The sequence below is a fragment of the Serinus canaria genome, chromosome 2 (assembly GCF_022539315.1).
Source record: "Serinus canaria isolate serCan28SL12 chromosome 2, serCan2020, whole genome shotgun sequence".
Taxonomy (NCBI): domain Eukaryota; kingdom Metazoa; phylum Chordata; class Aves; order Passeriformes; family Fringillidae; genus Serinus; species Serinus canaria.
In genome coordinates this window covers 122,394,401-122,418,450 of record NC_066315.1, presented here as the reverse complement: position 1 = coordinate 122,418,450, position 24,050 = coordinate 122,394,401, and the positions used below count along the sequence as shown (strand labels likewise).

General features: G+C 37.7%; 1 protein-coding gene across 1 annotated transcript in view; it reads right to left on the bottom strand.

The window, feature by feature from the left end:
* Nucleotides 1–301: 301 nt before the first annotated feature.
* Nucleotides 302–24,050, bottom strand: part of PKIA (cAMP-dependent protein kinase inhibitor alpha) — a 42,091-nt gene continuing 18,342 nt past the window's right edge. Inside the window, exons 2-3 of the mRNA XM_018911247.3 lie at nt 6,430–6,607; nt 302–2,309 (exon numbers count right to left, since the gene is read on the bottom strand). Of these exons, the coding sequence (XP_018766792.1) occupies nt 2,230–2,309; nt 6,430–6,580 (231 nt within the window). The 5' untranslated portion in view covers nt 6,581–6,607 and the 3' untranslated portion in view covers nt 302–2,229. The remainder of the gene's footprint in view (nt 2,310–6,429; nt 6,608–24,050) is intronic.

Here is a 24,050-nt window from a genome sequence, read left to right as displayed (position 1 = left end):
GCTAGATTGACAGTAACTAGTCCATGACAAAGGGCAACCAGTTCAGCTTGAAGACTTGATGCAAGAGCGAAAGGGAGAGAAAAAATTTAAAAAAAGGTCAATAATAATGTGTTAAGTTTGAAAGGAACACCAAGTAAAGCAAATGAATAAGAATTCCTTAAGGATAACAGTATTTCCAAAGCAAATGGACTTCTCTTACCACGAGGATAGGGCATTTGATGACAGCTAATAAGACAGCAAGGCATTCAGCTTCCAAACACTAGAAGGTGAGAGTTAATATTACACGCATGAGCCACAAGCATACGGCTGGCTTGTTTTTATTAACACTAATAAATGATCTCATAATACTGATCAGAAGAGGGTTTTTTTCCTCCACATATCTCACAAAAAATTTTCAGGTGACAAGTACTATGATACATATGGTAAAAACAAACAGCTGTGGCCACAAAGATGTTTTGTTAACTGATGATTAATATATTCAGGAAGCAATCACACTATTCATTAGTAAAAGTTTACAAACATTAAAAAGTGCATAACATTTGAAACCAACAACACAAAAATATATATAATATATATATACTATATATAAAGTGACATCACCTCCTATTAATAAAAGAAAACAAATCTTCTGACCTTGTGATTGGTGCTTGTGTGATTGCCATGGTTTACTATCAGTCACTCTCTTCACTCACCTTAGTCACACAGAGGTGTGGCTGCCCCATTTTGCAGCATTCAGCCTCATGAATGGCCTTGTCTATTGGGGCAGGACAAGGGGGAAAAACAAATCAATCAGCAATAGCTACTGCAGAACAGGTTATTAATCTGTAGATATTTTAAGTGATGTCCTGGATGGACAAGCTATCCTGGTATTTTGACAAAGGCCCAGTCTGGACTGTCATTTTGGAATAGATGAAATGGGAAAAAAATCTAGTCTTTGGGTGCTAGATGCCAAGTCTCTCACCTCCCTTTCCAACTCCAAGCCACAAGGCTACTGTAGCAGATTCTAGCACTTGGCTGTTCGGGTGCATCAGTAGCAGGCTACTGGCTGTGCAAACTCAACAGCCTGATCAACTGAGGCAAAGGCAAGGAATAGTAAAAATCCAAGCCCTTGCTGGATCCAGCCCAGGAGCCACTCGTTGGACTATACTGCATTCTAATACTCATTTCAGAATACATAATTGGCAATAACCTATGCCAGTTATTTTCCCATGTGTAAACAAGGCCTATCTTTTACAATGTGAATCAGGAAAACCTCTAGCACCATGGAATTAGTTTGAATTTTAACCCAAATGAGGTTATAAATGTATTCTCAAAACTACCGTAACAATAAAATACTTGGAATAACATTTTAAAAAAATATCTCAGAGAAAGATTAAGAAATTGGGACCAAAATTAGAAAAATGAGGAAGAATAACATAAAAGATTCAATTTGAGTCTCTGATATGCAACTAACTACAGGCGAGTGGCAAAACTGTACCAAGGACACAACACACGCTCAAGTATTCACATTAACAAATCGTTTTGAAGGCTCATCTAGTAACAAATTCGAGTGTTGCTGAGTCATTTAGGTTTAGGCATAATCAATTTAGCGGTTGACGTTTAGATCTATCATGTGTACATCACCACCTTATGCAAAAAAACCAGCCCTTTCAAAACGTGTGGTAGAAAAATTCACAGTAACAGAAATATTCTTCATAAGCAGTTGAGAAGGGGCAGTGTGGAGCATCTAAGTCGTACAATACAAAAACCATTGTAAATAACAGAGCTGTAAAACAGATGCAAAGTTCTAAAAACAGTGCTTTCTTTACAGTTCTTATAATGGGCAAACACTTTGGCCAGAGAATTTTAAACTCTGAGGATCACACAAGCCTTTGCTTAAGATACACAATTTAGATCCTCTGATGCTTCAAAGGCCATTTGCTACAAGATTTACCTGTTCTACTTTCTAAAAGTGTTCCCATCGAGTAGTCATTATGAAGGGATCCATCTGATGACACTATCCCAAAAAATCAATACATGTTCAACCATTGCTAATGACAGAGGTAGAGAAAATTCTGTCTTCTGTCACAGCTTGTACCCAGATTTTTAGCATTGTGTTGAGTGGGTTCCAGCAGTGAAGACACATGCACTTTCTTTTCTACCAGCTTGCTCATGGAAACAAATTTGTTCCAGCATACTCTTGTAGCCTGAAAACATCCAGCAGCTGCTCCACTCGGTCAAAGTCGGATGTCAGCTTTCTTGCTTTGCTGCCTCCCCTTGGGCCTCCCCGGTTTGCTCACTTGGATTTCGCTGTGCATCTCCTTCTCCTTCTATAAGACAGGAAAAAAAGATGAGTAATCCACCCTAAAATAAAGAGAACTCTGATTGTTCATCCATTAGCTTAAAAAACAAAGTAAAAAGAAATAAGAAATTGAAACCGAAATATGAAACTCCTTACTACTAAGATAGCTATACTTTGTTTTAGGAAGCGTCTCTTGAGATGCAAATTCCTAGCTGCAGTCACAAGTATCACTAAATAAATACCAAATGTAGCTAAAAATTAATGAATTTAACAAAAACAGCAGAGTATTTCTGAAAATTTCTTCACTATGATGCTATAACAGTATAAGAGAAAAAAACCTCATTGCACCAATCTGAACAGGGTTTGCTACAAAGAGCTGTAACTTCAATAAAAACAACAGTTTGTGAAAGCTGCTTTGGTTCTGTGCATCCGTTTTCAGCATCGTGTCCATGGTGTTCAGTCCAACTCAAACTGCAAACTACAGAAAGACCTGAGCAACAGCTCACATCCTACAGAGGCACAGTGAGCAGGCAACTCACAGTCTGTCTAAAGAAGGCCAAGAAAAGCATTGTCAAATGCTTTTACAATCTATATGCAAAGTATTGTATTTTACATAGCAATTAAAGACCTCACAGGTTCAGGTAACAAGAAGGTGAGTGCAAGTGGGACACGAGTCCCTGAACACTGGACTGATCAGCTATAGATACAAAACAATCAATAATGTTAAGACATACATTGTCTCTTGTATGTTGCAAGGATTCTGAGCAGTTTGCATGGAAATGGCTCGATAAGGGAAGAAAATTCCATGGCTAGGCTGTAACGAGGTTTAGATAACGAGGTTTAGTAACGAGGTAGCAGTGCCTCTTAATTTTAATCTACAGATCTTTAGAATGAAGGCAGTGTTCTCAGTGCAGATATTTATTGTTTCCTCATTTCAGATCACATGGTGCATCTGCAGATTTATTTCTGTTTATAGAAATAAGCATCATAAACGCCTTCTCTTGTCTGTGTAGAAGAAAGGGCACACTGGTAGGGGAAGAAAGTTCTTTGCCTTGCAAAGAACACTGCAAACAGCTTAGACATGACAGCTGTGTTTTGTGCATGCACTGAGTAGGCAGGAAAATGCCTCAAAGGATACTGTGAATTATCATATTCAACCTGATGGATTGTAATTTTTACACAGCATTTTGAAACCATCAGGCAGTATTAAAAAAAGAAACTAAACTAAATAATACAATACTCTGAGCCACAATACAGTTGTGTAAATAGGTCAGCTGGCCAGAGTAACCAGTCCTGCTAATGCACAGCTTTTAACTCAATTTTTTTCCTGGAACATTACTAACTCTACAGTGTCTATCCCTATTCCCCCTGTTTACACCCAAAACATTTCTACCATGGACTAAAATCAATTACTTTCACTCACTAATTTCTACAGTCAGTTCTTCATTCTGGTTATGTAGGTCTTTACCACCCTATTACCCCCATCATTTGCAGATGCTTGGACCACTACAACTTTTACAAGGAAATATCCTTTTCTGTGTTCTATAGCACCTAGAAAAGAAGCAGTTTGTTTTAGAGATTAGATCTGCAGAGACTTGTCCTCATTCTTCATTGTACTTTTAGCTCACTACTTCATTTAGTAGTGAACAAACTGCAGGATCAAGTTTCTTGGATTACATTGGTTACCTTGAGAGTGTTGAGCTGGAGAGCTACCTGCTGATCTCCCTGCTAAAAATCTTCCTTTTGCTTCTATATTATGATTTTTTTTCCAGTTTTCTATCTATCAGATGTAAGTAGTGTGGCTTTCACTTAATTTGGATAAAACGTATTGACACAGTCCTTGGAACCTGTATTTTGGTGTTTGGTAAATACCTCCATTCCATAGATAATAACAGGTTGTTAGCTTGCTATGGACAAAGAGAACTGGGACAGTTGTTTTGAAGGGAGAGTATCATACAGTAATTATACTTATTATACATAATTATGCAGTAAACTCTTGATTATCTGTCGTTGGCTCATTGATGAGGGGATTAACCAACACTCACTTCATGTATCAGCTACTGAGTAACAAGAAAATACACTGTCTTTGAACAAGTCTAGTGCTGTTAAAAGCTATTCTGGTTTTTTTTTTTTTTTTACAGGAAACGTATCTGCAGGCTTTTCAAAGTGAATGTACTAAATATGCTTGGATAGTTTAATTTACATATGTTTTATAACCACCTTTTTTTTCTTTAACATCTGCATTATCCTACTCTGCCATTACTTCATGAAGTTGAAAGCAAACACATTTGCAGTTCTGCAAAAAAATGCATGCAGCTGTAATAGGAATAAAAGGAAAGAATTGAAACTTGAAGTCTATATTTATATAATTAAGTTGTACTTAGCATAAATTGTTTGACATGCACCTTGAAAGAAATAAGATATAGCCCCCAAATGTGTTTTCTTCTTAATCCTGTCAGATGTGATGCACATATGCATCCTACAAGCATTAATATATTCTGAACTGGGATTTTACATGCAAAACATTTTTTAGCCTTTCTTGATTTGGAATGACATGATGTGATAATGCACTAATACTCACATGAATGCTAGGTAAGACAGTGCCTTTTTCCAGTCTTTTTTTTTTTTTTTTGAGGCTTTTACTTGGCCCCTAGGTGTACTAATAATGCAGAATTTAAATGTGTTTTTGTTTTATCTAATGGAAACTGAATAACCTTCTGAAGAAGTATGCAGATGTTTCTGTGTTAATACTATCTAAGATAATTTTAGGAACAGCTCTGTATGTTTTTCTGCATTGATTATGTTGTTATTGATTAAGTCAAAAGGGATCATCAAGAACTAAAGAGACTCCTGAAAACGCATTTTTGGCTTATAGGGACTCCACTATTTAACTTAAAAATAGGGATTGTTTTTATACTCTAAATGGACAAGATCAAAGATGATTTTGATAAGTGTAAATCTGAGACTGAACCTTGGCATTATGCCTTTCAAATGGCACCTACTTTTTATTTTTCCAACATTTTACACCTGTCCCTACTAAAATAAAACTACACACCTACACACATACTTACAAAGCATTTTTAAAAAAAACCTCAAGGCCCTGCCCAGCTAGAATTGCATGCATATAGAGCCTCTAAGTTCCTGGCAAAAGGAATGACTTAGGATGTACATTAGTCCAGAAGCCAAAAAAAGAAGCCCTCCTTCAAAACAACACTACAGCCACCTCAATACCATGCTGCTCACATGTGACTGTCCTGCAAAGAGACTCCCTCTCAGAACTCTTGTCTTTATCTCTGAGAAAAGTATGTGCACAAATAGGGCAACTGCTTATCAACAGTTTCTTCTTTGCTGCATTTATTTTCTTCTGCTGTTATTAAAATAAATAAAACTATGCCTTCCCTAACATCTGAAAAGGGCTTTCTAATATTTTTTAAGATCCATTCATTGGCTGCTACTCATATAAAACAAAAATAAATACCCAGTCGTATTACTATTTTATTTCATGTAAGGTCCACTCTTCCTCTCTCAGCTGAATTTGTGGAAGCATTTAAAAATGTTGGTAATATTAAAGGTTTAGGACTGTATTACTGCTTATCACCTTAAAGAAGGACAAATATCAGCAAAAAAGAGAAAGAGACAATTTACTCAGAAACAAAGATCCAGGTAAAGATCCAGGAAAAACAAAGATCCAGGTAAAACAAACATCAATGCATTCCTATTGCTTTGTCCTTTGGCAGCTGAAAAGAAGTTAAATTCAAAAAAACTTTTCGGCAGACACACGGCTTCTCCTACAGGCTTCAAATCAGAGAGATCCATTAAAGGATTTAATGCAGACTTGGCCTTTAATAAAGACTTCCTTATTGTCTTCCTTTTACTCTAATTTTCATAAAATTTATCCTGATTTGGACCTGCCACTAGGCACTCACTGCAGAACACCTTTTCTTTATTCAGGGTTCTACTTGCAAATAACCACCCTTTTAATTTATGAAATCTGTGATTCTTTTTGTAGGCAACCCATGTTGATTAGAAAAAAAAATATTTATTCTGCTGAGGAACAAGGGAATAATGAGGGCACATAAACCATGCTTTGTGTACTAGTTCTCATTTTAGTTTTAAATAAATATAATAAAATCCCAAAACATACTCACCTGTTTTGTTTATATCAAGCTCTGATAACTTTAAGGCTAGTTCACTAGAGTTCCCACCCGGAGAGGACACAAGGATGTCATGTAATGCATTTCTTCTACCTGTTCTTCCTGAAGCAATAAAGTCTGCATATGTAGATTCCACATCAGTCATTGCTAACAAATATCCACATAGCAGTACCTGCATGGGAGGAAAAAAAAGAAAAACAAAAACCACCACTTAGACCACCAGAAAACCAGCTGACTTCATGAATTAGGAATAGAACTAGAAGTTCCCATTACAGGGTAGATTGACACATCTTCTTTTACTGGTTAGCCAGTCTCAAAATTTGGAGAAATTAGACAAGAAACAGAGTAGAAAGCAAAACCACCGTGTGTATTTTATGCCATCTGTATTGAACAGTATTTTAGCCAACTTCATTTTCCATGCTTCATAAAGTGATAGTGAGTACTTTATAAAAGCAATGACCTCAGCAACATAATTTCTTTACAGTTGTCTCTGCTTTTAATATTAGCTGAGATGTAGGAGGTAGGCAGGGGGTGGAACAAAGTTCTTTTCTACAAAAAGCAGAGTGTAACGAGTAAGAAAGTACAAATTGATAATGCTTTTGTGCAGAACCCTGTGCTCATACACAAGACACTGTTGTGTTTTGTATATTTTCTTTCCTGTTAGTATTAGTTTTGGCATTGCATACAGACCTCTTCAGGTCCAACTAATTTATTTTGGTGTGGTAGTTTCCCTGATGCAAATACATTACCATAATGCTCCTGAAATGAGGGGAGATGTGCTATCAGAGCAAGCAGAATAGCTAAACTAGAATGCAGAGGTTTGAAAGCAGTGCTCTGTAAGCTAGGTATAATCTCAGAACTTCTTTTCATTAGAAAACAATTTTTCTTGTGTCATTATGGAATGTGATGATGTGGGCTAATTCAAAATCTGACAAAGATACAGGAAATACAATATGCTATTTCAATCTTGGTAACAGAAAGAATTACCTCTCTGCTGCAGATCTAAGCTAGCAGAATTTTATTTTCTTAATTTATAAAATGTTAAAGAGTATGGGGAGGAGCACTTTTTCTCACTGATCACATTGCTTTTACTGTAGTTTCATGCGTCCATGTCTAAGGTTTTCTGCAAAATGCTAGGCAACCATGCTTTCCTCATGTTTTATGTTTCCATGTCACAGGGGAATCAGGGAAGCTTTCTGCTAGAGGAGTACTTTAAAGAAAAGAAACACTACAGAACCTCTAAACCAAAGCAGCTTCCCCACAGTTGTATGCCTCCTTCATTATAAGCAGAATTTCTCTGGTTCTGCACACTGCAGACAGAGGACATGGCCATGCAGGCAGCAACTCACAGCTTCCTACAGCAAGGGGCTTTAGCTGTTATTACTAAAGTAGCCAAAACTTCACATTTGCATAGAATGGATAAATCTTTTTAATCAGTTCCTACTGCAGGTGCTGGATACTGAAGCAGCTCTTGAAGTCATCAAAAACATTAACAGCAGCAAAAGGTTTAGCTTTCTCTCTTCAAATAAACCCCTCATTTTTGATAAACACTTTTTATTTTAAAAATAGATACAAAAAAGACAACAGCCAATCCTTCTCCACCCTCACCTCTGAATAACTTTACAAACCCTGTTCACTCCTTATCTTCATCCCATTCCTCACCTCCCCAAATTCAGTCAGCTGTATGAGGGTGTATATATGATGTGTGTGAGAAGCCAAGAAAAGGGTTCTACACCATATTTTATTTAGCCTAAATATAACTACACCAAGTATCATTGCAAGACTGACTGACTTGAAAAGAAGTTCATTGCTATCAAGCTTTGGTGTCCCATGCCAAACACTGAATGGCTGACAGGCTAATTTAGCTCTTAAGATCAACCACTATGATACAGGAAACTGCTTTAAAAAACCAAACCAACACAGAAATAAAAACTCCAACAAATCAACAATCAAAAGAAAAAAAAAAAAAATCAACCCACAAAACCTAACACCATCACCTAGGGAGGGAAAAGAGGTCAGCATTGACTGAAAGCCTGCCTGACACATATAAAATAGCCCAATGCCTTTGTTTAATAACAAAAGCTTTCATGAGAACATGCGTTTCTTCCTTTGAAGTGGCCTCTTATTGAAACACTGCAAGTATATTGAAGCAAGTGGGAAGTTTACCATTTGTTCTTTGCCCAAGGTGCAGACACTGCAATGCCAAATATATCAACCATGTAGTAGTAATGCAGCATGTAGCTTGCAAAGGTGAAGGGAAACAGTGAGGACAGTTTTTATAAGAAAATAGCACAAGTTTGCAGACTTATCTGGCCCATTCACTGAATAGCATTCACCAAAATCAGAGATGAAAAGATTTTAAGCAGAAATCCCTTATATTAATGCATGCTTTTTTATTGCAACTGACTTGTAGAAAATGAAGTGCAAACCATGAAAGCAACCAGTAGCCTTACATGCTTGGATTTCATATTAGGGAAGGACCAGTCCATAGCTATCATCCCTGTGAAGACATTAATTTATTTTTAGCATAGAAAAGAACACCACAGAGTTGTTTTCTTTTCTTCTTTGAAAGGTGTATATGAGTGCATCAGGCCCAGAATAACTAGAGAAGACTGTGACTGAGGTGGAACAAGCTGCAGGGCTGTAAGGCTTGCAAAATAATCTAGGTTGTACTCCATGAGAAATTCCCTGGATGTGCAAACTGCACTCCACAGAATATGCTTCTGTAAGATTATAGTGCTCTTGAAACATTCCATAAAAATGGAGAACACCAGGGGAAATCTCAAGTTTATCTAGTTTCAGCTAAAAAACAAGCTATAAAGGCATGGGAAAATATGCTTGTAGAAAACTTTTTAAATGTTCATTTTCTTACGCTCAATATGGGATTACTAACAACATTCTGATCAAAAAATAATGTTATCAAACATTAATTTATGACACTTCCAAATTTTCCTGTCTGTGTCTCTTCCTAAATAACAAATACCATTCTGTTTTGTATTGGCATTATCTTGAGACATTACTGCATAAATATGGAACTACACTGACATCACCAAAGAGCTCCCCTTCCAATGAATGGCTCAGTGCCCAGCAGTTTGTACTTATTCACTGAACCAGTCATTAAGGAATTAACATTCACTTCAAAAAAATCTTTTTTCCCCCTTCAATCTCTGTGGAAGGAGTGGAATTTGGTAATAACTCTGAAATATAATTTGAATTTTCTAAATAATTGCATTAACAGGTACTCCTGCATTAAAGATTGTGGTCACAGTCCCACTGGTTCTACAACTTTATATTTTTCAAAGAGTTGCAAAACCTGCTATGTGAAATTAAACTGAAACAAGAGGGCTGCAAACCTCACTGCTTCTGCCAACTGAACCAGCAAACTGCAGAAAGAAGCTCTGAGAGAATAAGGATTAATGAAACCTACTGTTGCAAGATTGGATCCCTTGGTAACTGATAAGATACTATCCCATCAGAAATCCCCCCCGGCTGTGCTTTACCTTTCCTCCCATCTAGAGTCACTATGCCTGATAATGGGTTAGAGTTTGCATCACAGCCCAGGGGATTTTCATACAGTCTCTTTTATTCCTCAGATTCTCAATTTCATAAACATCTAGAAATGTAGGTATCTTAGACTTTTTTTTTTTCTTTCCCTTCCCAACTCCTTCCTCACAAAAAGTTGTGCTGAAAATTATTTACTTAAGAAATTACAGATGATTAGAATGGTAGAGCTGTTACCTCGGATTTTAGCCAGTCTTTCAAGACATGCCTGTATTGTTAATGAATATTCTGTATTGAACATAAGGGGTAAAGTATCCAAGGAGAAGGAGAAAAGAAGGATGCCAAGGATAGGTTCAACAAGGCCAAGTGCTGGGTCCTTAATTTAAATGAGAACAACTCCATGCAATGCCACAGGCTGGAGGAAAAGTGGCTGGAAAGTTGCTCAGTGGAAAAGGACCAGGAGATGCTGGTCAATATCTGTTGAACACGATCCAGAGAGTGCCCAGGTGGCCAAGAAGGCCAATGGCATCCTGGCCTGCATCAGCAACATTGTGGCCAGCAGGACCAGGGCAGTGATTGTCCCCTGTACTTGGCACTGGTAGGGCTGCCCCTGAATCCTGTGTTCAGTTCTGGGCCCCTTACAGCAAGGTCACTGAGGTGCTGGAGAGTGTCCAGCGAAGGGCAACACATCTGGGGCTGAGTCTGGAGCACAAGTCCTGTGAGGAGTGGCTGAGGGAGCTGGGGGTGCTTAGTCTGGAGAAAAGAGGCTCAGGGCAGATTTTATCACTCTACGCTGCCTAAAAGGAGGATGTAGCCAGGCAGGGATCGGTCTCTTCTCCCAAGTAATAAGTGACAGCATGAGAGGAAATGGCCTCAACTTGCACCAGGGGCAGTTTAGATTGGATATTAGGAATAGTTTTTTCACTGAAAGGGTGGTCAGGCATTGGAAAAGGCTGTCCAGGGAAGCAGTCAATCACCATCTCTGGAAAAGTTCAAAAGATGTGTAGATGTGACATTCAGGACCATGTTTTAGTGGTGAAGATGGTGATGTTTGGTTAATGGTTGGATTCGATCATCTTAGAGGCTTTTTCCAACCTTAATGATTCTATGATGAGAACATTATAATTTAACAGGTACAGAAAGGATCAGTATCTGTGTTTTCAGAAATTTAATGGAATACTCCTTTAACTCCACAATCCAATTTATGTTAAATTTTCCATTTCCATGCTATATAGAGAAAATGTTATCCCAAAAGTCTCTGAAGATAACAGTCAAATCTCCGTAACTGAAAAAAAACCCAACTAAAAAGTTACTGATGAGTTCACAAATGTAATCCAAATTTGACTGTGTTCCATAATCATTCAGTGAAACCCAGTAATATACAGTGTCACTGCTCTCAAGAGTTTGGGAGGAAAAGTACAGAAATTATGTGGTATACCAGCATGAATTAAAAATCAGTGTCTCTACTGCTTATGGGCTAGAGGTACTTAGGGTTGTTGAATTTAAGTCTGTTTAAGGGACTAGATACCTAAAAGAAGCCCAAGCGTATTTGAAGTACCTGTGCTAATTGGTTTCATTATTATTTCAAAAGGAAGACAGAACAAGAGCAGGCACTTGACATCCCTACAGCTTGTCTATGAACTTGGCACATGCTGCTGGCAAGCACCAGAGCTGCCATTTTCTTGGCAAACCTGCAGAGTAAGGCTAAGAGGAAAAATCCTTCAATGCATGCTCCCGCTCTTTCTCCATCTATGCTTAATGGCAGCATCAAATAAAAGATTTTCAAATAAAACTCTCCCAGGCTTTGGCTGCTAAACGTTGTATCACGATCAGCACATTATTTAAATGTAATTATCTATATTCAGCTTTCACAAGGGAACAAAAAAAAAAAAGAAAAAAAAAGAGAATTTGTCATTTAATAGCATGTCTGATTTAGGGAAGATGTATAATTATGCTTTTAAAACAAATTTTGGTTCCAATCTAGCCTAAGAAACAGGGCTACAGGGCTCTTTCTAGTGACAATACAGATCTCTTCCACAGCAATCTGTACCTAGATTTCTACCTTATGCATGGTCTTCTAAGCTGAAAGTAAAAACAGAGGAACAATTTAACAAAAGCAGATTTTGTTCCACTGAGATTGTATCTATTGTCTTATGTAACAATGTGTTTTTGCACAGACACAGATGAACAGAAAAACAGAATTAACTCTTGAAAGCAAATTAAAGAAAATATTAATGACAAGGCAAGATACCAAGCTGGGCAGTATTTTAATCTGCACTTTGAAAATCTCTCATGTAGTTTTTTCTGTCTGATATTTCTGAAGTGACCAGCTCCTTGAAACAGTAAAGCAGAACAGGTTACTTACAGCTGACAATTAGCATACTTTTAGGGTGCACATTATATACATAGCCATCCTAGTACTACTAAGATCTTAATAGAAATTAATAGGCAATTCAACTGGGTAAACAATAAAACAGAACAAAGAAAATCACCACCTGAGATTTTTTTCAGAAAAAAATTATCTTGTTTAAACCTGCATAAAAAAGCACTATGAAGTGAGATCTCCTTCAGCTCACAAGCTATACAAGGAGATCAATCACCAAGACAGTTAATAGGTTTTCCTTCTATGTAATCTAAGTTGCAGTTAGTTTTCCTAAAGAGATCTACAAAACTAAAAGCCAAATAGTTACAGCTCTTACCATGTCCTTGCCCAGGCAAATTTCATTATGCCCATAACCATAAGAATTTGGTCTTTCATCCACCACTTAATCTAAATTCCCAAATTTAGTGTTAGCTTCCAGTGTTCCATGAAACTGGGTGCAGATATCACTGATGGTTCTGGGAGTAATTGAAAAATAGCAATGAATGTTTTGATATTTTGAAATTAACACCCTATGGAAGAAACTAATCACAACATTTAAATATCTACATAGGGACACCAGGTTAGGGAGCAGAAGAGGGTGACCTAGAATGTACCATCACTGTTCCCTGCCTAACCTAAGGAACACTAATGGCAGGCAATGTGTTTGTGAGAAAAGACATCCACTGCTGTGTGACTTTTTACTTGCAGTTTGTGAATGAACTTCTTGGCTTGTGAAGGGAAGGAGCAAAGCACTACTTTTCAGGATACTCTGAGACTCTCTATGAACAACTAAATGCACTGCAAGCACCTTATAATCACAGAGATAGATAAAGGCCTCAAGCCAGGTGAGAGCATTTCAGCTCCTCATGTGACACACACCTGGCAGCCCTGGTGAGCATTCACACACCCATCTGAGCTGAAAGGAGGTCCATGTTTTAAGGTTCTGGGAGGATGAGGGCAGGTATGCAGCACCTTAGAATGCTGTGGTGCTCTGAACCAAGGAACACAGGCAGAACACTACACTGAACAAATACAGTCTTTGCTCAAAAGGACTGGTTTCAGCCTTTGGAGAAAGACTGTCTATTGGGGTCTTTATATGGCAATTCAGAAGCACTTCTGAAAGAACGGTGAGATGAAATAATAATTTTTGTCATGAAGACTGTGACACAAAAATCACCCCACAGCAATAAAAACCGGCCCTTCCTCAACTGCTGGGTTACTGGAAAAGACCAGTCTATTGAGAATTCATAACTGACTGGCAGCTTGGAAACATTCTGTGCAGAAAAGACAAGAATTGCTGTAGAAATGTGAAGTTGATATCTGCTTAGGATCAGGATGTTTAGTAGAGGGGATGAGGATTAGGGGGGAGGGAAATTTGTGTGGGCTTTGCTCATGAAGCTCCTAACCTTGCCTTTAAATCAGGATTCGTGCTGTAATTGAGTTTATGCTCTCAGACACTTCTATCAGTAGTGCCAGCATTCACAGCCAGTGATTTAAAGGTATTGATCAACACAGGTCTCATTAGGTGAGACTCTCTTCTTTAGAGAACCTGCTATAAGCACTGCAGTGACTATTTTTGTCTCCTTTAGTCACTACTACATACAACAGGCTGTATATGACTTCATAGGGGAAAAAAAACCCCAAAACGTTGAACAGCCATGATCAGTAACCTGCAAATGTTTTCGGCCAAAGGGCTGTGATCCACTGTCTTCCTTACAAAAAAACCAAAAATACAGGTTTAGCAAATTTTTAACTGAAGCTCTGATAGCAAGATAATTCTGTGAATTACCCCCAGACAGCTATGAGCCTTCCAATCAATGGTATATAGGCAGTGATGTGGAAGCCACTCAGATTAACGGTTTTCTATGAGAGAGATTTCCAATTTTTGGTAGAAGTTTAATGCCGTGGAAGGGGCTAAGAATGAGATCTTTAGACCATGAGAACTGCATTTGTTCAGCCATGAAGAACTAAGGTTTTAGGGGACACCTTATCACCATCTTCCAGTATCTAAGGGATGGCTAGAAACCAAATGGAGACTCCCTTTTTACGAGTCATGGAAAAGATGAGGGGTGATGAGTACAAGTTACTACTGGAGAGATTCCAGTTGGATTCAAGAGGAACATTATTCACAATCAGAACACACATCCATTGGCATAATCTCTCCAGGGCAGAGGTGGATTCCCTGGTATTCAACCCCTATAAGATTCAGCTGAACAGGGTGCTGGGCCGTCTTGTCTAGAGATGCTTTTGCCAAGAGATGTTGGACTACAAGATCCTTGAAGTCCCCTTTTAACCTGGTATCATACGATTCTATGAATCCTAACTCTAGATGCCCTAAAAGGATTCTGGCCCATTGAATTTTCTAATTCACCATCCATAAAATGCTTATCCATGTAAGATCCATTTCCCTCACTATCTTTTTTTGTTTTACTTTGCAGTTATACACTTTGTTAGATATTACTCTACTAGTACTATGGCTTTTGAGGTAAAACCAATAACACCAACATGCCTCCCCCTAAAAAAAAAAAAAACCCTAAAAACCAAACCAAAACCCAAACAAATGAAAGAAAAATCCTTCATTCTCATTAAAAAACCCAAGAAACAAAAAAACAACAAACCACTCCAACAAAACAAGAAAAAAAAACCAAACCACACAACGAAAAAATCCAACAAACAAACAAGAAGTGGCATAAAGACTGTGCAGTACATTGAGGTGCACTTTTCCATTTAAATAGGAACCAGCTATGTTTTCCAAAAGATAGCTCCATAGCACAAGGCAACCTCCATTTCTCTATAAGGGCTCAAATATTCAGCTGAACTACAGACTGGAATGGCTAAACATTCCTAAGTAATTAATTACAGTTGTTGAAATTCCTAACAGCAAACCATGAAACCAACATGAGGATTGATGGTCTTTTGTTACAAGCCAAGAAATGTAGCCCATCTCTTCTATATTAACTTATACCCAATCTGGTAAAATAGTTTGTTATGCAAAATACAGCAGTGTTATGCAAAGTGTAAGAGCTTGCTCGTCATTGTTTTAAAATATCAGTATTGGTAATGGCTAGCAAGAAGATACTGATCAGCACTGCCACCTATGCATGTGCTGGGTAGGGGAATATGATGGCATTATAAGAACACAACATGGATGTGAAAGAATCAGATTTCAGGTGGGGAGGTAGCATCCAGAAAGGGTAGTCTGTCAGCAGAACAAGACCAGAAATGAAGAAAAAAAGCATATGGAGATGGAGAGGAAGCAGCAATTGCCTTAGATAATTCAAGAGCTCAGTTAGAGAAACCAGTTTACAACCAAAAAGAAAGATTGTGGTGAACTCTTCCAGCTGCTCTACCAAAAAGCTCCCAGGGGGGATAACTTGGCTCAAGGACTTGACACAGGGCCACTGATTTGAATGCAGGGCTTGGCTCCCCCATTGCAATGGGTCGCTCCCATCCCCAGGTTAGCTGAAGTTTGCATTTTGTGATGCTCAGCACTCTGTCAATTTGACTGATATGTTTACAGCATCTACAACAGCTGTCTGCAGGTAACAAAGCCTTTGAAACGGAAAGCAAGAAGTTATAATAGCAAGAAGAAAATGTCTAGATAACAGTATCATGACAGCATTTATAACAGGAGGATGCTCCAGCAATTTCTTAAGGTTTCTTACACACCTATTTGCTAGGATTCTTCAATGTTTCAGTACAATGGTATAGTCTGGCCATCAAATATTCAAGCTATCTAAATGCTCTACAGTTAAGCTGTCCTTAAACTCTTCCTTATTATTAAAACAAACAGCACAGCTGTCCTCTCTCCAAGGCACTTTTCCTCAAATCTTTAGGGTAATGTAAGCTGCTAAACAGAAGCAGCATTTGTTGTATTACATATCTTTTCAGCAATTTCTGGTGAAATAGCTCAACTGTTTGCATGTGATCACCTTTTAAAATCATGCAGTCATGACTCATCAAGAAAGTATGCGTTGCAGCATCCAGAACAGAAAAGCTTGAGCTTATTACTGTTTCTCTTTGGGCAGTGGCAAACACTGTACTGAAAAGAAAGGATTTGCCTTTTTTTGATAGCAAGATCAACCACAACCATGTATTTCTAAATATTAAATATTGGTTCCTATTTGCTTTTAATAAAGTCAATTACCTCTCAAAAAAACCAAAAAACCTGCTATAGGACAATTTGCTTCTGTGAAGATCTCACATTTCACGTGCACGCTTGGAGTTTCCAAAAATATACCCAATGACATCACATTTTTCAGTATTTGCAATGATAAATATCACTGGGCTAGCCTGAAGACCTGTGAACATGAGACATCTAAAGTATATTTTCAATGCCTGGAAGAGAGAAAAAAAAAAAAGATGGAAAAGGCAATTTATAAAATACTGATTAATGTATTGTGGCACACAGACATTCACATTCCTGGTTTATCTGGTCAGCTTTTTGATTTGTTAATAACCAACTGCCTTTCCCATCCTTTTTTTTTTTTGTCCTGTGGAAGGCATTTAAAACCTACTTTACATTTGAATTAGTTGTCTCAGCCATCAGACATTCTGCCTTTTAATTACTATCTAGAAGCTGAAAAAAAAAAAAAGCTAACAATTTGGCTAACAGCATTTCAGTTTTTTTAACTTAAAAGCAGTTCAATTTATTATATCTCACAAAATATATTCACATTTTATATTGTACATGATTTCACTTTGGTTCCTCCTGTTCTCAGCCTTACATTTTTCAAGGTTTCCATCATTTTTGCATTCTGTTCCCATGTGTACACTGACTACTTTAGAGACTAAGGACTGCCTGGCTCTGTTGCTATGCAACAGCATAGCCTACTTAGGGCTTCCTGAAATAATTGTCTCAAATGTGCTTTTTTTAGACTTGTTTCCAGCAGGAATACTTTACAGATTCTTTATAATGGACCACTGATATGACCACAATGTTAGATAGTGGTCAGCTGGGAAGTATTGGTAGATAGTTAAGATTAATAAAAAGAACATTGCAAAATTGAAAAAAAAAAAAAAATTTGCTTGCAAAATTCTGGACATACCTGCTGCATTTCCACAGAGAGGTAAATATCACAAATATCCCATTTTTTTTCCCAGATGTTATCCCTGTGTATGAGAGCCATATATTTATTAGAGGGAAAAAAACCCACCTTCTTTGTTCTTTGTTTCACTCTATTTCATTCAAAGGAAAAGAAAAGTTCTCTATTTAGAGTATATAACCCACCACTCAGGAAAAATGAACCCTCTTTATACAGAGTCTATTATAAAGTTAATCATCTCAACAGAATGAACACATATGCAAATATTGCATATATTGCAAATATATTGCAATTTATTATCAAATAAGTTGATGTCAGAATTCTTGAGGACAAGGTTTCAAATTTTTAACATCACACTATAGATGCAAAAAATTGGATCTGCATTTGCTTTTTGAGGTATCTTCAAGCATCCCCTGAGAAACTGTCCCATGAAACCTTCAATCTTTCCAGCCTTCAAAAGCATTCTTCTTGTTACAACCTTCTTGTGCTCCTGCTTCTAAAGTGGAAAAATATGTTCTGTTTTCTTATAGCTGGCATAATTGGGAATCTAAGGTTAATTAATCTCTGTAAAAAAACATAGAGCAATTTAAATACAAGTCTCTTAAAAACGGCATTGATTAATTCCAGAGGGCCAAATGTCTTACAATACACCAGGCTGAGGGATCAAATCAAGGAGGTCTAACAGTACAGAATATTTTAATGAAAGGAAATATTTTACCTCTTATTCTTTTTTCTCTCTTGTTCACCTTAGCATGTTCAGCAGCAGTTGCATCTACAGAGAGCAGCGTGTCAGTCCAGAATTGTGATAAAGAGAAAGATGTTTGTCAGAGCCAGGGAAAATAAGAGCAAGGTTTAAATTAAGGTCCCTGCAGAAGCAAGTCCATCTGCAGCCTTTTAAAGGAAGGGGGGGAAGAGAGCAGCAATTTCCTACTGTTTGCAAGATCCTAAGTCTTAAAGATGACTTTTTCTTAAACAGAGTGGACGGTGCGAGGCTTCTCAAAACCAAATGCAGGAGGTGGCATAAAGGGGTAATTTTCCATATTCATATGCATAACCACATACATGCATAATAGCCAAGCTATCCAAGAATATGAGTCAGCAAGGTTCAGTGAGTGGGACTCTCTCAGACTTGAAGTCTCTGTTCTTTAAAACCACATAAGTGGTACAGCTCAGACTCAAATCTGTAACAATACAGTATTAAAAGCTAAGATATCAAGACCTGAAGAACAGCAAAACCTGGAAGGATCTCCTTTGCAGCAAATAACCAATTTGAAGCCTCAAAAATGACCCAGAATCGGGTGGAGGAGAAGAAAGCATTAATAAAGAACTATTTATAATGGTGAAATCTGTTATTATGTGCAGTTTGTATTTTATACTTTGCAGTATTTATGGGCATTTCAAAGACAGGCCAAACAATTTCTAACCTAACCAAAAGAAATCCCTTGTGTTTGTCACAATATGCTTGAAGATAGAAACCTTAGCAACCTCTTTTGCATGCCCACATTTAAAAAAGAATTTAATTAAACAAAGAGGAAAAAAGTGAAACTAAGTCCCTTGCTAAATAATCCTTTGTCACCTAGGATCATTTTGTACACTTTGTATTGAAAACCATGCACTAGAGAGTATTTTTCTCATAAGTTTCCATGTGCTGGAACTAGCTGGAAGCTAAAAAAAAAATTGGCTTGCACAGACTAATATTTAATTGACAATTGTGAGGCATTACATAATCTGTCCATGCCACTCAGATTTAAGATGCATTTCTAGAGGCAAACCCAGGTACCCTGACAAATACAACATCCAGCCACAATCGAGGAACATACAAGTACTGCAAACCACAGCTACTTAAAATCACTGTTACAGCTTTGAACCTGATGGTCAAATATTTATCTTTGCCCCAATTTCAAGTGAAATTAAAGCTCAAATACTTAACCATATTCATCTAATGTCCCAATTCTTCATCTACAAAAAGAAAATGCCAATTTGGGCAGTTTACAAGCCAGTGATGGAAGCATATAAACAAAGTAGAATTTTCTGGACTCTCACACAGCTCATTGATTTCAGCCAACCCTAACAAATTGCTCAATAACTTTAAAAGATGGCCTATTAAAACTACATACAGTAGACATTTTATATTCATGCCAAGAAAAGTTATCCAACTAAACATATATTTCCTGCAGCTCAAGTTCTTAATTCTGCCTTGCAACTCTCCCTGTCACAGAAGTTGCTGCTACTAAGAAATGTCAGAAAAGCCTAAGAAGAATCTAAACATACAGTTCCTGCCATATGCATAAACACAATACAATATAAAAAGTGTAAGCCATGTTTTCTGGTTACAAGCATGAACACACAGGTATAAGCAGATAAAGGAGAACTTACACAAAACCCTTACAAAATTCCTGAGAGGAATTCATGTTGTTAGACTACACAAATCCATCTGTATTTGAATAGCTTACTTGAGCTTCAGGGCCATGCAAATTGCAGATTTCCTCCTTTTTACTACCTGCTGGTGGATAATGAAAAGGAAGTACCAGCTGTCTGCTTACAGTAAGAATGTGTATGTGGGCAGAATACTTCTTAAGACTTCCAATTCTTAAATCCTGGCACAGGGAAAAACCCTTCAAGAACAAGAAGCACTCACAGATGTGAATTCCTGGATACCATATTCCCCATAAAAGGCAAGCTGCAGGTATAAATTCAGAGGAAGAAGGTAAAAACATAAAAAATGTTGCTCAATATCTGAGGCAATGAAACCCACATCTCATAGTCACTAAGGAAGTGTCTTGTTTGAGTAAAAGCTAAATTTTAGCAATAAAGAGAATAAAATAATTAAGTAATTGGGAGACAATGAAAAGAAATATGGGCAGAGCACAGTAAAAAAGTGCATGGAAACAAAACCAAATGTTTTCTCAGACTGAGCAGGAAGAAAATCAACTTGAAGTGTCTCCTGACAGAGATGAGACTTATTTGATTTTTATTTATTTTATAGTTGCCATTCCTCCTGGCAAAACTCTTGAAATGCTGACAGCTATCTGTAAGCCTCTATCCCATCCCAAGTCCAACCTTTATACCTAGAAAAACATGAAGGACCACAACACCAGAGAAAATTGGTAGAAACCAGTAATGTTCCAAATGTTGCAACAGACTGAGTGTTCAGGGTTAGAGAGCTTTGAATATCACTTTATCTACCCATGTAAATATATGTATGTATACCTGCTGAGATAGGTATCATTAAATATTCACTCCATCTGCATAACTACTTTCATCTAGACATATACAGTAGTAGAGTGCAAGCTTAGTAGATTTCCCATAAACTGTAAGAGAACAGCCTAACATCCCTAATCTTTGTCTATTTATTTGGGAAATAATTAGCTTTAAAGAACCACTTGTGCGTTGACCTTGGCTGATGTTCACCCTGCTCTCTCATTCCACCTCAACAGGGGGACAGGGAGATGATGGTAAGATAAAAGAGTAAAGAACCAGTGGGCTGAGATAGAAACAGGGAGATACTGTAGCAATTATGAGCACTAGCAAAACAGACTTGACCTGAGGAAAACTAACTCACTACCAATTAAAACAGTTTGGATAGTGAGAAACCAAGAAAAGTTAAACCAACACCTTCCCTCCACATTAGTCCCTTACCCACCCTCACCCCCGGTGCCAAGGCTCAGCTTCACTGCTGTGGTTTCTGACTGCTCTAAGCCTTCTCCAGCAGCCAGCAGCAGCCCAAGGGGATGGGGAATGTGCAGTCACATCACTCCCTAACAGTTGATGGTCCTGCTGCTCCTTCCTCCTCATGCTTTTTCCCTGCTCCAGCATGGTCCTTCCCATGGGCTGTTCCCACAGGCTCCAGTGTGGGCTGGAGGTCTTTCAGGAAACACCAGGGAGCTCTGGTGGGGCACACACTGGTAGGCAAATACCTGCTCCCATACCTACTCCACTGCAGGAGGCCTGGAGCAACACATCCACTTCTTCCTTTTCCTTCAACCTTTGTATTCCCTGTGCTGTGTCTCACTACCTTTATTCTTCTCTACCTTGTGTTTAGGTTTTTTTAATTCCCTTGCTTAAATATATTTTCCCAGAGACACTTCTATCCTGGCTGAGGGGCTCAGCTGCATCCTGCAGTAAATCCACACAGACTTGATCTGTGTCCAGCATGGGACAGCCCTGGCCTTTCCTCTCAGAGGCTGCACCTAAGGCACCTCACTGCCAACACCTACCCAACCACAAAATTCCTATCTGTCAGAAGATACTCAGTGGCTATAAATGACCATAAGTACTTACTGAGCTTTCCAGTGTCTTCCTTAAACTCCATTAACTGCTGAGACTGCCCTGCTGTCACTTTCCTTCACTTAAGACTTAGAAATCACAACCATGTGAGGATCTCAGCCCTGGTATCTCACAGCTGATAGGAAGCAGCCTCTTTCCAAGCAAAGGTTATGTGGATAAGCATGTTAACACCAGGAGAGATAGACACTAAGGCACTATTCTCTACTCACCAGCTTCTACCATCACAGACCAAGTAAAACTCAGTGCTCATGATCACTGTAGCTGGGACTTTTATAGCACCAGAATCGATGTGTTTTCCCCCAAGAGTGTAGCCCTGTTTTACAGGAGAGAGGACATTGAATCTTTTCTGTTATTTTAAATAATATTATTACAAGATTAAACTTTGACATTTTAAGGTTTCTGTACTAAGAAAGGTAAGAGAGGAGTATATACCAGCTTTTCAAACTTAACAGCTAATTCCAAGAAAGCATTCACTACAGAAACTAAATTACAAGTTTTTTTTTTCAAGATCACACCATATTATTCAATTGAACTAATGCCTCTCAGAAGAGCCAGAAGTGCCAAGAATGCAAACACACTGCAAGAGGTAACATGTTTGGTTTTTGGTCTACTCTAAACATTGATTAGCTTGTTCATAAGATAAACATCCCGAAAGAACAATAAGTGAAAAGACACACCTTGCCCATATGCCAAATTTGCATGAATAATTATGTAGAGACTCATATTCTCAGTTTTAGGTGACCAACATGGGATACTACAAAGAACTTGATGCTTCAGAAATTAGAATGAACTAACCTTTGTAAAAGTATTTAGGGTTAAGGAGTGAAATAAACTACTAAATGCAAGCCCTTTTATCACTTCTGAAAATCTGACTTAATGTAGCATTGAAATGTAAGACTCCACCCATGAAATTTGAAGATAAAATGCAAATTTCAAGACCAAATGTCGATGAAGAAAATACCCACTTAATTTTCAGCTCAGTCAGAAGTTCATTCAGACTGTAAAAAACATGAAGGGAAGAAATACAGAGGGGCAAGACCTTTTTTTTTCTCCTCCTATCCAACTAATGCCCACATTTTCTAATCTGCCTATTTGCACCGGGATTAAAAGTTTCACTGAACATGTACTCCACAGGTATCCTTTAGGTAAGCAAATTTTAACTTTTAGTGCAATCCATTTGAAATTTGCTATCTCAACCACCAAGAATTATCTTTTCTACCCTTCCCTTTAACAAAATTTCCCACTGCTACTACATACCTTATACCTACAGCCTCCTCATGATCCAAGAGAAACACTGCCAGTATTTTCAAACAAATAGCACTGATATTTGCACAGCAGATAACATTCCATATTTGTTTTCATCAGACTCCAATGAATTCAGAGCCAAGATTAAAATGGAAAGGCGATGTATCTTCAGTTCAGAAAAGCTTTTCAGCAGTCTGAATGAAATAACATTCTGGTAAGACACATCTTAACTCTACCATGCTCAGCCTCAAAGTCTTTTAAATCTTTCTGCACAAAATGCTTCTACCCCTCCTTAGTAATTTGCTTGTTAACCCTTTGTGGGGAATATCTTTAAATACGAGTTTCAGAACCAAGCAGTATTTTCTTCCTTTTGTATTTTGCCACTTTTCTTGCCCAACCCCCGTAAGGGATATTCAAACATTAGCACTCAAATATTAAAAGAAACTAAATTACAAAAACCATTTATGTTGTGAATTACAAAATATAAAAATTTAAACATGCAAAGCATGAAAGGAAAAAAATAAATCAAGAATCTGGAAGGCCAGCTGCAATAGAAAACTACTTCCCCAGGGATAACTTTTGGATGAAGACTCACAAACTCTGGGTGCTACATTCCTGTGTGAAGCACTGCTGAATCCACATGTCTTGACATGTGTCCCCTCCTTTCCACAGAGCTATTTTTCATGATGTCATTACAGGATTAACATATTCGTAACCAGACAGAAATGATCTATGTGTGACAAGATAAGTTTTGAGAATCACTGCAAATCTTTTAGCCATTTGACTCGTATGCCAAATGAAGCAAACCTATCTGTAAAGTCAAATTTGGTTATTACCTGAAACTCCACATCTATCACACTACATTACATGAAGATTCTTAGGTTCATTAAAGCTATTTTTCAGAAGATCTCCCCTTGTTTGGCCTACAGCAGAATGCCATTTAAGGGACTTCAAAAGTTAATGGGGTCAACAGAAAGAAATCTCAAACTTAATCAAAATTTCCCCACAAAAAAGAAATACTGAAGGATTTTTTTCCTCCTCTTAAAAAAGATACTGGATTGTAAACATGCAGATTCTCCGAGTCTTATATTCAAAAGAGGATATTATATGAAAACAAGAATAAACTAAGTGCAATGCCATCCCCAGTAAAAACAGTAGAGCAGGAAAAGGCATTC